Genomic DNA, 14,479 nt, shown 5'->3' on the forward strand with positions numbered 1-14,479 from the left:
TTGCATTTGGACAGATTTACTGGCTACAGCTATGCTAATAAATAAAACAGGCGAGGATTCATTCTCTAGCCCTGAGGACAAGAAGCACAACATAGCATCCATATGGCTAAAATCTCTTATCCTCACAATTCAGGGTGGCCTCACCCATTCTGACTAATGGAAACAATCTGTTGCCTGCGCTGTTCCCAAGGAGCGTCTGGGCATTGTCTGGGAGAGCACTTGCTGGCACAGGCCAAACTGTGGAAGTGACTGTGCTAGCAGTTAAACAGTATAGATAATCATAACATAGTGCCTGAACCCTGAGAGGTTTGACGCCATTGAGTTTACTAGTATAGAGAGCACCATTCAGTCCATCTCATCACTGACTGATCCAAGACCAGGATGCCTCTGTGCAGAAACACAAAGCCCACAGAAAGGACAGATATACCCTTCTGAAAAGCCAGGCTACTGTACAATCAAGAATGCAAAAAGCAGTAGGACAGCAGTAGAATATGTAAAAACCATGGCTCTGTATACCAACAGTTTGGGAATTCATTTATGACAGTAAAAAAGCCAAACTGTAAACCCTTATTACTGGAATTCTTTCTGAATTTTATCCAGCAGTTATCTATCATATCTGTTTGTCCAGCAAAGTACATTAAAATTAAGGCTGCAGGAAGAGGTTGCCTCTTACCGATACTTTTTTCAGCCTGTGAATCTTGCATTCCTCTGTGCAGAGCAGCATAACTTCAGCAGAAAACCTAGCTCATACTCTGGTGGAGCAGGCTTTTCTTTGAGGTAAGGTACATAAATCTGATAAATGAATTTTAGATGAGGGGGTTGAGTATTCCCAATCATTAAGGTGTTCCATTAAAGGTGGAGGGTGGTGATAACTACTGATGTCACATTCTCAGATAATAATTCAGGACCCTGATACTGGGAGGTTATAGGTACCTATGGGAGGACTCTTATCAGTTATTTCCACTCATTTAGAAGCTGGGTATCCAGACTAAGCTACTTTTCTGTAGTCAAGGAGGGGGGCATATGGGCTAATTATCCTCGATTCCAATATATTTCTAAAGTAGGTGGATCTAATGTGTATTAGATATTTACCCTAGAATAAGAAAATTTGCTCTTTGTCTCTCTGGATGTAAAATGTTGAAGCTAAGTGTGGTAACTACTCTCTCACCCATGCAGCAGTGATTCCGGTTCATAAGCTGGAGGAGTGGTGATACACCCATGTGTCAAACATTCAGCGTGTGCTAGTACACCTCCTGACTCAGTATCCTGTATCATAACTATTCTTTAGAGGAACCAATTGTCCCCATTGACTCTTAAGATTCTAGGAACTTAACACTGTCTCCACTGTACCCTGATGAGGTCAGGTGGCAATTTTTAAGTACTATAAAACCTAAGTTGAAAGCCCAACCAATTATAAAGTATGTTTTTGAAGAATTATGATATTACAACTTTGAAAATAAGAGGCCCATAAAATCAAAGCATAATAACGTAATAAATATTTGTAAAATTAAATTGTTACTTTGACACATTTTCTCCACTGATTGCACATTTCCAGATTGCTCCTGTCACAGCTGCTAAAAGTTCTTTGTTTTCAGAGTTACCAAGCAGAACAGATAGCGGTTGTAGACCTCCATGCTGTCTAACCAGGTCACGTGTTTCTTTATCTTCTGCACACTATACAAAAAAATTAAATTTATATATTATGTAAAATGTGTAAAATGATATCTTCAAAAGCTAGGTGTATTATACTGTAACTAGTAAAAGCTAATGCAGAAGAAAGCATATGTTTTTTATTAAAGTATCTGAATGTGCTAACAACTCACTAAGAGTGTTTGACTGTATATGCAGCAGTGCTTATACTGTCACATTGTCCACCTTTGGGCAAACAAACATAAAAAACCAAATCAGCTCTTTGCACAGTATGTCCTGCCTCTCCTCAGTAGTTATTTGTGCAATTTAGGGCTTACATGTAAGAAGAGCAAGTAGGAACTTAATTACAATATTAAATATGCAGCTAAAATATGCTCATAAGAATTATTCAAAGACGATCAACATATTTATAAAGTAATTTCTTACACATTGGAGAAATAGTAAAACTAAGAAATATTAAAACTGACAACCACATGAAAACAAAGGGCTAATCCTGGCTCTGATCTACTGACTATAATAATACAATTACCTTAAATATGGCACTTGCACAATGCATCTGAAGCTCCTCATGTTCACTGCTCAGATTTTTCACAAGGTTCTCAATCATTCCTTCTGTCCTTATTGCAAGTCTATAACTTGGCTAAAAAGATAAACTGCATCTTTTAAATCCTGTATATTAAGTTAATAACACCAGTCACAACAATAATACAGTGCTACAATTCTAGGCTTTGATATTGAGAAGCCTTGTACTTTGTTTTAAGCACACATCATCTGTGTTGCCTTGAAAACACTATTGATGTTCTCAAAGTTAATCAAATACATAAATTCTCTGCAGTGCTCTTCAAATCACCTGTAAAAACAGGTGCTGTGATGCCTTTTTTGTAGCCACCTGGCTTAAACAGAATTCAGAATATTCTGAAAGGTGTCCAGACTCCCTGCTCAGAGCCAAGGAAGAAAACAATACTTCAGAATGGGATCAAGAATTACCCACTCTATTGAGAGCCAGCAGGCAAAACAACAGATCTATTCCTAGAACAAGGGTAGAAAAACATGTTCTTAGAAGTAAAAATTATTAGTGATCTTTTCTTCCAAATTTTAACCCACGAACATTGTAACAGGGGGACATTATTTAACATCTGTATACGAGATGTATTTAGTGTTATTTCCAAATATGGCCAGACAAGAAAAACTCAAAAACTTCACCTTCTCAATACAGACTAAGTGAAACTAAAATCTGCTAGGTTGCTGTCTTGAGCGTGCATAAACTTGTGTAGTTCAAGAAGCTAATTTTGAAAATACAAAGTGTTTTATAATGTAAAATCTTTTGAAAAATCATGTCTTCCATGTCTCAAATTCACTAAGAGAACTGACGTACATTTTTTACCTTAAGTGCAATGCACTTTAATTTCAAATATGATCCCACAAATGGAGAACTAACCATTCATCTTATATGGAAATGGTAAAAAATACTTGCATTCAAATTTAAAACTGAATATGCTCAAAGTTGTGAAACCTGCCAAGAAAATCTGTAGACAAATCACATATATTCCTTCCTTCTTTTTGCAATCGGTCAGACACTATCTTACCAAATTCACAAGGACTTTGTAAACCACACCGCCCTGCACTGCATTGGATCTTCTTGGCCTTACTTGGAGGTTAGCTTTGTAGAATTTAAGTGTACCACATAAATAGAATATAGCATCTTAAGTTGCCAAATTTGTTAAGTATTATGAAAAAATTATTTAAAAAAATGAAACTGATTAAGGATTTCAGTTCCATTTGTTTTCTTTCACAAACTGCTCATAGCCTTTTAAATAACAAATATGTGGTCTTTTCTTCATTATAAGCTGTGACCTTCTCAAAACCACTTTGATTACACAAAGCATCTACTTTCTGATGGGATAACTGCCCTGGTTTAAGTGACAGGCAAACGTAATGCTTCCTTTTAGTAGCCAATTGTTTAACGATTAGAAATAACTAAGCTATATGTGTTTACTTACCTCTGAGGCACATTCTTGTAATGTCCCCACTACTGGGGTTAAGATGTTTGCATGTGAACATTTGAGCCATCTACCTAGTAATGGAATGCCACCAGCTTTACGGATTGCTTCTTTATTTTTGGTGCTTTTGCTGCAGCTCCAGAGTGCCAAAGCCCCACAGCGTGCTATTTCAGTATCATTTGCTTGGCATGGTGTTAGACTGGTTGATCCCACAGTAACACATTCCAACAGCCCAACCTAAAAAAAACATTTTTTAAATTATCTGCAGGGAAGTTCAATATTATATTGCCTTTTTAATGACGGTAAACACTATCACAAGAATCAAGTATACAACACATGATATTTTTTGGACAAAAACATGCCTATGACAAGGGTACAAATTTTAATGTCTGCTTACCAATCTCTTGATTCCTCCATACTGCCTTACTGTCCTTCGGGCTCGTTGAAATCTAGCAACATTAGCAATTGTTTCAGCTGCCAAACATTTTAGATCTTTATCTGGAGAATCCAGTATTTTCACCATGATCTGTAAACCCCCAAGATCTGCAATTGCATGTCTGATCAGTGTATTTTGACTAATTTCCTTCAAGATTTTTAATGAACCAATCTACATAATAGAAGACAACAGAAGTTAAACATTATTTAAGTATACATATACAGAAAAAATATCAAGTGCTGGGTTATCGAAAACATTTTATCTTTTAAATTCAATCAGAGGAGAAGAAGGAAACTGAAAGTTGAAGATATTGATGGGGTTTTTTTCTAAAAAATCCTTGAAATTGAGAAAATACAGACATAAGAAATAAATCAATTTTCTTTATACTATGTAACTATGAAAATAATAATCTACCAGAAAAAGCATATTCTTTGCTCCATTCAACAAAGCTACTCACCTGACATTTAATTTCTTCTGTATCAAGTAAATTAATTAACACTTCAAGACATCCAATGTCTCTGATGGCCATCTGACAAGTTTCTTGAGCCAGATTGAAATCTCTCATTGAACACAATGCAATTACAGTAGCTGTTGGATTACCTCCCTAAAATAAAGCAAATAATTAACAAATGTGTAAAGTGCATTTAATATAAAACTTAATTTTTTCCACTAGTTCTAGTAAAGCTACTACTAAAGAAGAAATATGTTAGATTATCTTGATTCTATGGTATTAAATAATGCAGATGTAGTAAGAAATGGAATTATTGATGAAGTCTGCAAATGGCATAAAGATTGAAGTGAGAGTGAATAGCACAGGTGACATATAACTAATATGGCTTGCTGTGAATGGACTAGTAAATTAGGCAGTCAAGTATTACGAGTGCTGTGTGAGTGTTTGCAGACAGCAAAAGAACACAGAGTGAAGATACAGACATTTCAGAGAAGCTATCTGCATTCTTTTCATTGGTATTCACTCTGGAAGAAACTGAAGAGATTCCAAAAGGAATCTTCCATTGTGGATTTTTCTGAAACTAACACCACTGTTGAAAGTTTTTATAAAAAAGCCCTGACATTGTGAACAATAACAAACTGCCATTATTAGACAGTACTCAACTGCGTTATAAAGGAAACAGGGTAAAATAGTTGATTCAGTATAACTGGCATGTATCCTCTCGCTTCAAACTGCCCTGTTACCAGAGTCCTGGGAAACAAGAAGTGTGATGTCAACTCTGAAAAGAGTTCAAGGGTTATCCAAGGCCTTTTAGCTAAATATCTGTGCTGGACAAATTGGTAGACTGCAATAAAGAACAGAACTAGAAGACATCTGTCTAAATACAGCGTTATTGCAACAATATGACATACTCAGAGTCACCATGGATCTGTTAGAAGTCCTACCTTAAAAAGCTTATCAAGATTGTGGCAATGGTGAGCTAGTTGATATGTCTAACCGGACTCCATAGGGATTTTGATAAAGTCCCTCCCTGATAGCTTTTAAAAAAACTAAGCCATTATATTATAAGAAGAAACATGGATTGAAATGACTAAAGGATAGGAAACTGAGGACAGGACCAAAGAGTCAGCTCAATAAAAGGATGTGATTTAGTGGAGTTCCATGGATCTGTGTTGGAGTTACACAATTCAACATACTCTTAAACACCCTGAAAAACTGAAGAACTAGTTATGTGACAAAGCTTGTTGCTGATATTATGATTCAGCACCAGCTGTGACAAACTGCTGAAGAACTTACTAAGAGATCAATAAAACAGCAAATGAGAAAATGAGAACTGATGCCTAATATAGTTTCTTTTATGTCTAAATCTAAGGTCATACACCTACAAATGATGAAAATAGGATATAACTAAATGTAGGAGTTCTATCCTGGAAACCAGAGCATATAAAAAGACTTGGGATGTTGAATATGAAATTGAGATTACAGTGTAACGTTTGATTAAGAGGATGAATTTTGGGATGTGTAATTTAAAGTACTGGATAGGAACATAGGTATTACCTTTTTCTAGGCACTTGTGCAACTACTACTGAAATTCTATGTCTAATTTTCCTTTTTACAGTTCTAAAAGGAAATTGCAAATATGGAGATGATTCAGATAAGAGAAATAAAAATTAGCATAAGCCCCAAAAATAATTGCATTAAGACAAGCATGAGAAGCCCTACTTAGTTTATTAAAAAGTAAACTAAGATATGATTTATTCATAGTGAATAAAATCTATGAAAAATAGGAACGTGATCACAGAGAACTCTACAGTCTAGCACGAGGGTTTGATGATTTGAAGTTAAAGGTACTAAAATTTAGGTGAGGAATAAAGTGCAAGTTTTCCATTCTGTGGTTAATTATCCTTTGGAAGAAATTAGTTAGAGTGATGATAAGTTTTCCAGCAGTGGAAATTTTTCAGTCAAGATTGGCTGTTTTTCTAAAAGATAAGCTCTATTTCAGTCACAGCTACTAGACTAAAAGCAAGGAAAAGATCAAAGAGTACACCCTATGGCACGCAGAATGTTAATCCATATGATAGCAATGGATTCTTTTGAACCCATAATATAGATTAACTATTAATCAAATCAGAGATGAACCCAGCTGCACAGAAATTAGGAGGCTGAGCTACCATGTAGCTGCAACAGAAGCTGGAGTGCATGAGCAATGCCAACTAGTGCTAATGTGGAAGTTACAACCTAGAGCACCTAGTAAATCAAACTACAGCATCCACCTCCCACATGCTTCTGAATTCCAGGGAAGCTTTGGCTCCTATCCAGATCTGAACTGTGCTGCCCAAGCCAGTCTATTTCAAATGACAATTTTGAAACTGTAAAGGACTTCAAGCCAGCCCTTTCCAGAGGAAAATATTTTGCTAAATTGTGCACATCATACTGAAACATAGAATACTAAAAAACTGAATAACGTTTGCTAATATGAAACAAGTAGATCTAATAAAAGCAGAACTTTTGCAGCATATATCTTAAACAGAAACAGTAAGACAAATACAGGTAAAATGTCTTTAAATATAGCATGCTCTTCATCAGATGAAGAAAATGCATCCAACTGGAATGCGAGAAAAATACTTCATACAGGTTTCGGAACAGTAATTTCCATCAGGCAAAATACTTCTGCTAATCAGTAAAGTGTATGTGTATGGCACTTCATAGATAATTTTTACTTATATTTCTTGTAACAATAGATATCCATAGAATTTTCCCACAGAAAATTGATTAAATATAAAGGTGATTTTTTTTTACATTTGCAACATAGAGAGTCCTAAAGAAAAATTGCTATACTTTTATATTCTTTTAATCATTATTATCATCTTGACTTCAGAAGAAAATGAAATGTGTCTTGCTTTAAGAACATATTTTGATCTATTTTGAAAATATGTCCTAGGGAATAAAACATTGTAACAACTTCTCAAATGTTTTCCTAGAAAAATAATTTTATCCACATATACCAAACTGTAAATGATTTTTTAAAAAAATCCATAAGATATGATTACAAAACTACACAGAACATTCCACAGCTCAAAAGGACTAACAGCTGTCCTTTTATGAAGTTTGTGGTCTTTTCATATAGCTTAAACTTTGAGATTTACTTTGCTTTCTATTATAAAAATTTTGCAACAGGTGTTTAAAGAGAAAACTTGCATTTTTATTAATTTACATAAAAGTAAGAAGTATATTGCTAACCTGATAAGCAATGTTTCTTCTTTTGAGAAGTGCTTCTCCTAGAGTGAAACTACATTTATACATAACATAATTCATAATTCACTTATCTTACATATATAATGGCTGGCATATGGCATTTAATTTAGACCAGGTTTTTAAAAAATAAACAACTTTTAATTCTCTTATATTAAATAAAAAATAGAACTGTATGTAAAATATATATATGCTTTTATTTTTTTGGCTTGAAAAATGCACACATCATTTATGTGTTTTTAAAGTAAAACCACAATAGAATATTTTTCATATGTGTGGAAGCATCAGTTCTAGAAAATAAGAAATATTACTGATGGTTTCAACAATTATTTTTTGTCTCTTGAAGTTATCATTACAGTAAGTCTTGCAGTACTTACAGCATAGATTTTAACATGCATGGAAATGGTTACTTCTCCATTAAGTTGACATAAAATCTGCATCATGTTGTTATACCATTTGAAATCTGATATGTTGGATGCAAAATAAGCTCTACTGGCAGATCAACAATCAATTTTAAGGCTTGAAATTAAACACAGATTTAATTTAAAATGTGCCTCTCTTCGTATATAATGGTATAATATATATATACACCAATTAACTGAAACAGTACCACTGCTGCACGATCAGTAAAATATCTTCTGTGCAATGTATGTGTAATGTCCCTATTATGATACTCAGAGGTCAGAACTGAAAATTACAAAGAATGTGTAGCAAAGCATGTCTTCCTTTTGCTTTTATTTTTGAGTTGTTTAACAGACCACTTTTATAATACAACAATGCACAGATCAATCTAGTTAAGATTTCTAATGTATGTATACAAAGGCAGCTGTTTTAGAAAACAATAAGACTGTATATAAATTTGGTATCTGTGAGTCCAATCTCACAGGTTTAGTCACCACTATACTAGAAACATCCTTATTTGGTGATATTTCTCCAAATATGGCTACATGCATCAGTCAGTCCATTTTGAATGCAAAAGGTAGAAGGTAGAAGATGCAGAAGCCTTTGGCTGCATCCAGGCCTCCTTTTCACTGGCTTGCTTAGTGTCCTATCTCTCTGCATTTAAAAATTCGTGGGCTTCAGGAATGCTTCCTTATGATCTCAGGGAATGCTGGATATTGCTTCTGAAGTATTCAAGTACCTTCTGACACCTTCTGGCAGAAACACATTCAAATACAGCATGCCTGATACACAATGCTCAAAGATCTAGGGAAAGATGTCCTGGCCCAAGGCAAGGCACTTGGAACTTGATGATCTTTAAAGGTCCCCTCCAATTCAAACCATTCCATGATTCTATAATCTCAAATTATGGTGGCTCCTTAACAACAGCAGTGGTAGAAAATAGCTACCCACATAGTTACTGGTGCTAATATTTGGTAAAATTAGTATTTGAGGTCATCCTAGGGCTTCTTAAGCCACAAGAGAGTTCCAGTGGGAGGAAAAAAACAACATTAGCTATAGGGACGTATTTTAACATTCTTAAGCATTTTGTTTTTTGCCTGTTCAATGAATTTTACAGTGAAAAGAAGTGTACAATATGGATTTGTGCTTATTTTGCAGCCACTACCTCCTACATATTGATTCCCAACATGTCAGGGCAGTTTGAAGGTTGGCTACCCAGGACGTTGACCAGGTACAACTATGTTTTTAAATGATGGTGTATCAAATTGCAATTAAATTAAAGCTAGTAGGAGGCCAGAAATTCATCCATTGTTGTTTTGTAAATTCAGGAAACTAGATCACATGATGTAATGAGAAAGAAAGAAAGAGGAAGCTCAGAAGAGTTACCAGTGCTTCTAAAAATTCACGAGTACAAAAGCAAAAATCTCATTGAGGATCAAGAACAGGAAGTATAGAAAGAGATTAATCAGGCAAAATGATGAGCTCTTCAGTTGGCTGAAACTCAGACAGCATACAGAGAGTGAGGACAAGATCAAATGACTAAGAATGAAAACAGAAGAGTAACACAAGCGTATAAAGGCAGAAACCAAAATACAACTAGCAAGGGACACACGAGTTAAAAACCATCATTTTGTTTGATACTTCTGTAATAATCAAGAGGAAAAAACCTGTTAGTTGACAGCAAACTTTCAAAAATGAAACCAAGAAAGCTAGTAACATTAATGGGTCTTTTTTATGCATTAGTCTTTACTATGTTCTAGTAATGTATACTTAATATCAGTGATGACATAGTAAACACTCTGTTTATGCTAAGGACATAACTAGTCAGTAAATACTTAGATAACTTAGATTTTTTTATACTAGCTGATCTTAATGGAATCCGCTCTGTGGCACTGAGAGAATTGGCTGATGCCAAAGACCATGATTAGTTTGCAGAACTGCAGAAAAAAATCTGGTGTTAGCAATGGAACACAAAATATATATTATTTATCAATATCACAGTGTTGCCAGACAAAAAAGCAAAATTTACAGAGAGACTTATAACTAGATGTCTAACCTGTAAGATACAAGAAATTATCCTTCTTCTTCTATCATACCTCAAAAAAGATACCAACCAACATGATGAAGACCAGAGACCACAGCAAAATATCTCAGAAGTATGATATATACAGAAAAACAGAAGGAACTTGAGCTGAGACAAAGAGAATAAGAAGCTGGCTTGAAGAACAGCTACAACAACAATCATCTGTTTTCCAGGTCCATTGGGGCTAAGACAAGAAATAATGGGGTTAAATGGCATCAGGGCTGATTTATGCTAGGTATTGGAAAAAGTTTTTTAATCATAAGAATATTTGAATTTTGAAATACATTGTTTACAGCAGTTACGAAATCTCTGTCACAGAAAAGAAAAGTTACGGAAGTATTTGTCCAGAAGACACACAAAGAACTGATGCTGTTTTGGAGGCAAGCAGATGGAGTAAATGACCTTCTGCATTCTGTTCTAGCCCTATTTTCCATTATTTATTTTTGTGAACATTTGTTACCATGAAATTTTGTAAATATTAAATGGTTTTGATTCAGTGTTTCTCTTCCTTAAAAAAAAAAAAAAAAAGACAGATGACCCATAACAGATTATAAGATCAAAGATACAGGTAATAGATAATAACATATACAGGCTTAAGATTCCAGTATCACATGTCCCATCATAATTAAAACCCTTCCTTGTCAATACAAAGCTTTAGATTTTGAAACTATGATCTCAGTTCAGTAGGCTAAGGAAGAAAGACACTAAATTTCCTCTAGAGTCATCTCTGGAAAGGATAAGCACCATTAAAGTTTTTGCAGATGATCTGCCAGCAGGCAGAAACATTAGCTTTTCAGATAGCTGAGACCGTACAGGAGCTGTACAGGAGACCTACGGAATACCTAACCTGGTAGAGTCCACTTTATGACATGTATTACCCTGCTCCTTTTGTGTGAATTCTCTGACATCATATATAGCATAATGATGCCACTTTGACTGATCTTCCTACAGCAGAGACCTGTATCAGAGTTTAGAATTGTCACAACGGACACTAGAGAAAGGATGGTTTTATAAGAAAGGCACCATACCTGGACTCAGGATACAAGTGGTCCTCGAGTCCTTTAATAAAATTATTGCCTGCTTCTGGCCAGATGCCTTTTCCCAGCATCTTTGTTCCCCACTTCCAACTGAAACCTAAAGCCATTATTGGAGTACAAGTAATAAAAGCCCTAACAAGATGATTCCAAATGTGTTGCCCAATTTGTAGTAAAATGCACATACGTGCACAGAAAAATATATACATTACAATAAAGTAATGCATTTCAGTTTCCTGTTAGAAAGCTTTTGGCTGCATGGCAATGTCAAGGATTTTTTTTTCTGTTTAGACCTACAGCTGTAATTTATTTTGCCATAGCAGTTCATTTTATTTACTGCATTAAATAAGTCCTGGATGTGCACCTTAACGTGCATGTCTGCGATATTAAGCCTATGACTGAGTAACAGGAAAGAAAGTTACTGTTTGTGGCCAGTTTTGTCATTCTTATGTATAATAATAACCTACTTTTGATTATGAATATATATAATCTGAATGGCAATTACAATATACTTGACACCACACATACCTAGTCAATATATTTTTGAAACATATTGAACAAACAAAATAGTTTTATGTGATACCCAGAAGAAAGGACACCAAATTACAGAAACCTTTGTTGTTATATTAGAAATTATTTAATTAAAATTCATTAATGGAATGAAAAACTCCTAGAACAGAAACATGTGGAATCCCAGCTCAAAATATCATCAAAATATTGCCATTTTTATAAAACAAAAGAATCAAAATAAGTAATAAAGTATGAAACAGAATTCTTCATTTACACCTTTGTGACTTTCTGTTGAACTTAATTCTCTCTAGTCTCGGAGCATTTTGTCACTTTCTGATGGAAACTATTTCAAATTTTAAATAAATTTTGATAAACCTTAAAGAAATACTGGACATAGCAGCATAACATGTATAATATTCTTCAGCAAGGCAATTCTTCTATGCTAGTGAACCTCTAAACACTCTGAGTTTTGTTTTGGTTTAAATACTACAAATTTTTCATTTTAGTTTATAAAACATACAAGCTGCAACTTGTTAAGAGATGAGTTATGGACAAGTATAACTGAGTTATGGAATAATTCCCTGCCCCATTTCCTGAATCTTCTGGTGTTCTTTGGCTACAGTCTGGCAGTATGTAAACTATATAGATTAATATAAGTAAAGCCAGTGGAAAATCACAGGCATCACAAAATCCAAAATGTTCACATTGGACTAAAACCATGCACAGAAGCTGCACAGTTTTAGTGGCAGATGAATACCTGGACACCGACCCTTCACAGTGGCAGCAGTGACATATATTTTACAAACCAGACACAGTGAGTTTAAATTGTCACCATATTTTATGAAATTGAAAAGAAATGAGTTTCCAAACTCATTGGCTTATTCAAAAGAATAAGCCTATTATCTTCTGAGTGAACCACATTTTGTTGGGTTGATTCTCTCTTGAAAACTCTCCCATGACATACAACCATTCTGCTAGCTTTCCTTTTCTGATTCATAGTAATTGGATTCTACTATAGAGGAGGTAAGAGTCAATGTAGTTTGTGCACAAACATATGAACTTCCTTGGACAAGGAATAGTAAAATGTTTTGCTCAGTAACTTCTCAAACCTCAAACTTGGAGAGAAGTGAAATGCTGAACCAAAAACCACAGAAAAACTGTCCAAGGTAATATACAGTATCTTAACAGTGCAAGTTTATCTTCTTCTCATTTGTAAAATTTTCAGTTTAGGAATGTATTTGTTCCCAGTTGCATCTGGACAATTTTGTAAAGACAATGGACCACACTCTCTTCAATCCTAGATAAATTTGGAGAGAAAAATAAAAAGACTGTAATGGGCACAACAAACTCACAATCCCACTGTGATTTTCAGATCAGATCACTGCAACAGATATTAATTTGGGATTTAATCTAATTGATCCATCCGAAACTACTGTTACTGCAAAATGTCACCATTCAAGAGAATGTGTGAGCACTGAGGTCATTCTGAGTTTTAGCTCTGGCTTAGGTTTTAGTTACCACAGGCCACCTGTAGTACCTTCGGTAGCTGTACCCGAGTTCAGACTCCAGGTCACCTGGCAAAGTGCCTTGAAATAACCGTATTTACAGAGTAAGTCTTAGATTGTCTCCAAGTTACACCATAGTCTCCCAATGAACCTCCAGCATGAATGAACTCAGCTTCAGCAATCATCCTAGACTTCCTCTGCCCACCATGACAGGGCCTTAGCATATACAAATTGCTTTACTTAATGTACAAACCATGACCTTTCACCATTCTTTGTAAGAGAAGCCACCCTCCTTGGTACCACCTTCTCTCTCCAGCAGTGCACTGCCTTCAGCTGCCACTATCATCAGCATAGATGGGAGTCCCTGAACCCAATTTACCTTGATAATAGGGTCATTCTTTTTAGTGACAGGCTATACATTTCTTCAGCCGCAACTGAAGGAAGATTGCTCACGCATTTGTTCAGATCATGACGTACTAAATCTTGGTCACTGTCCTGCCCTCTCCTTGATTTCAAAAGAGGTTGCTCTGGAGAACAGAGTCTTACACACTTGGTAAGTCACACACAATAGGAGAGTTGTTCCATTCAGTGCTATCTGGTATTGAAATGCAAAGCTTTCTGCCCGCCTACATCTGTGGCCAAAGGGTCTGACCACTCCCTCTAGTAATGGTAAGGCTAATTTATACCACCAAGTAACAAATAGCTTTGGGGTGGGAACTCCATTGCAACAGTAACTGTAATAGCAGTGTGCACTGTCATATCTATACTCAGCCTGCCTGATGAGCATCAGAAACATGGCCAAAACCACTCACAGCTTAACAAAACATTTTTGGTTGTGAGGTTAAAGAATATATTAATATTCCATCTTGCTGCCTGCTCTAAAGGGATAGTAAATGTGTCTACAAAAAGACTAGCCTCTCTGTAATAACTCAGAGCCTGGAAGATCATCATGGACACTGAGATAGGACACACTGGATGTGTGCACCACGCTCTGGAATAAGACTAGGCATTCAAAAGTCAACTTCACATTACACTCACTGATTTCAAATGCACAAGTCTGTGGGGATGGGATTCATCTGTCTAAATCCACTCACCTACAGCCATCCTACATTCCTGATAATTAAGACCGAGTCATCTATAGCCATCCTACGTTCCT

At 35.4% G+C, this 14,479-nt stretch overlaps 1 protein-coding gene across 3 annotated transcripts in view; it reads right to left on the reverse strand.

Annotated features, from left to right (window-relative positions):
- The window catches only part of ODAD2 (outer dynein arm docking complex subunit 2), an 87,356-nt gene that overhangs the window by 53,195 nt on the left and 19,682 nt on the right, over positions 1-14,479 (reverse strand). For all 3 annotated transcript variants that reach the window (XM_042802225.1, XM_042802223.1, XM_042802224.1), the window contains 5 exons: positions 4,544-4,690; positions 4,048-4,257; positions 3,651-3,887; positions 2,180-2,290; positions 1,520-1,674 (listed from right to left, as the gene is read on the reverse strand). In XM_042802225.1, coding sequence (XP_042658159.1) covers positions 1,520-1,674; positions 2,180-2,290; positions 3,651-3,887; positions 4,048-4,257; positions 4,544-4,690 — 860 coding nt within the window. The remainder of the gene's footprint in view (positions 1-1,519; positions 1,675-2,179; positions 2,291-3,650; positions 3,888-4,047; positions 4,258-4,543; positions 4,691-14,479) is intronic.

Source organism: Tyto alba, unplaced genomic scaffold (assembly GCF_018691265.1).
Source record: "Tyto alba isolate M040663 unplaced genomic scaffold, T.alba_DEE_v4.0 Super-Scaffold_38, whole genome shotgun sequence".
In the NCBI taxonomy this organism is placed as follows: domain Eukaryota; kingdom Metazoa; phylum Chordata; class Aves; order Strigiformes; family Tytonidae; genus Tyto; species Tyto alba.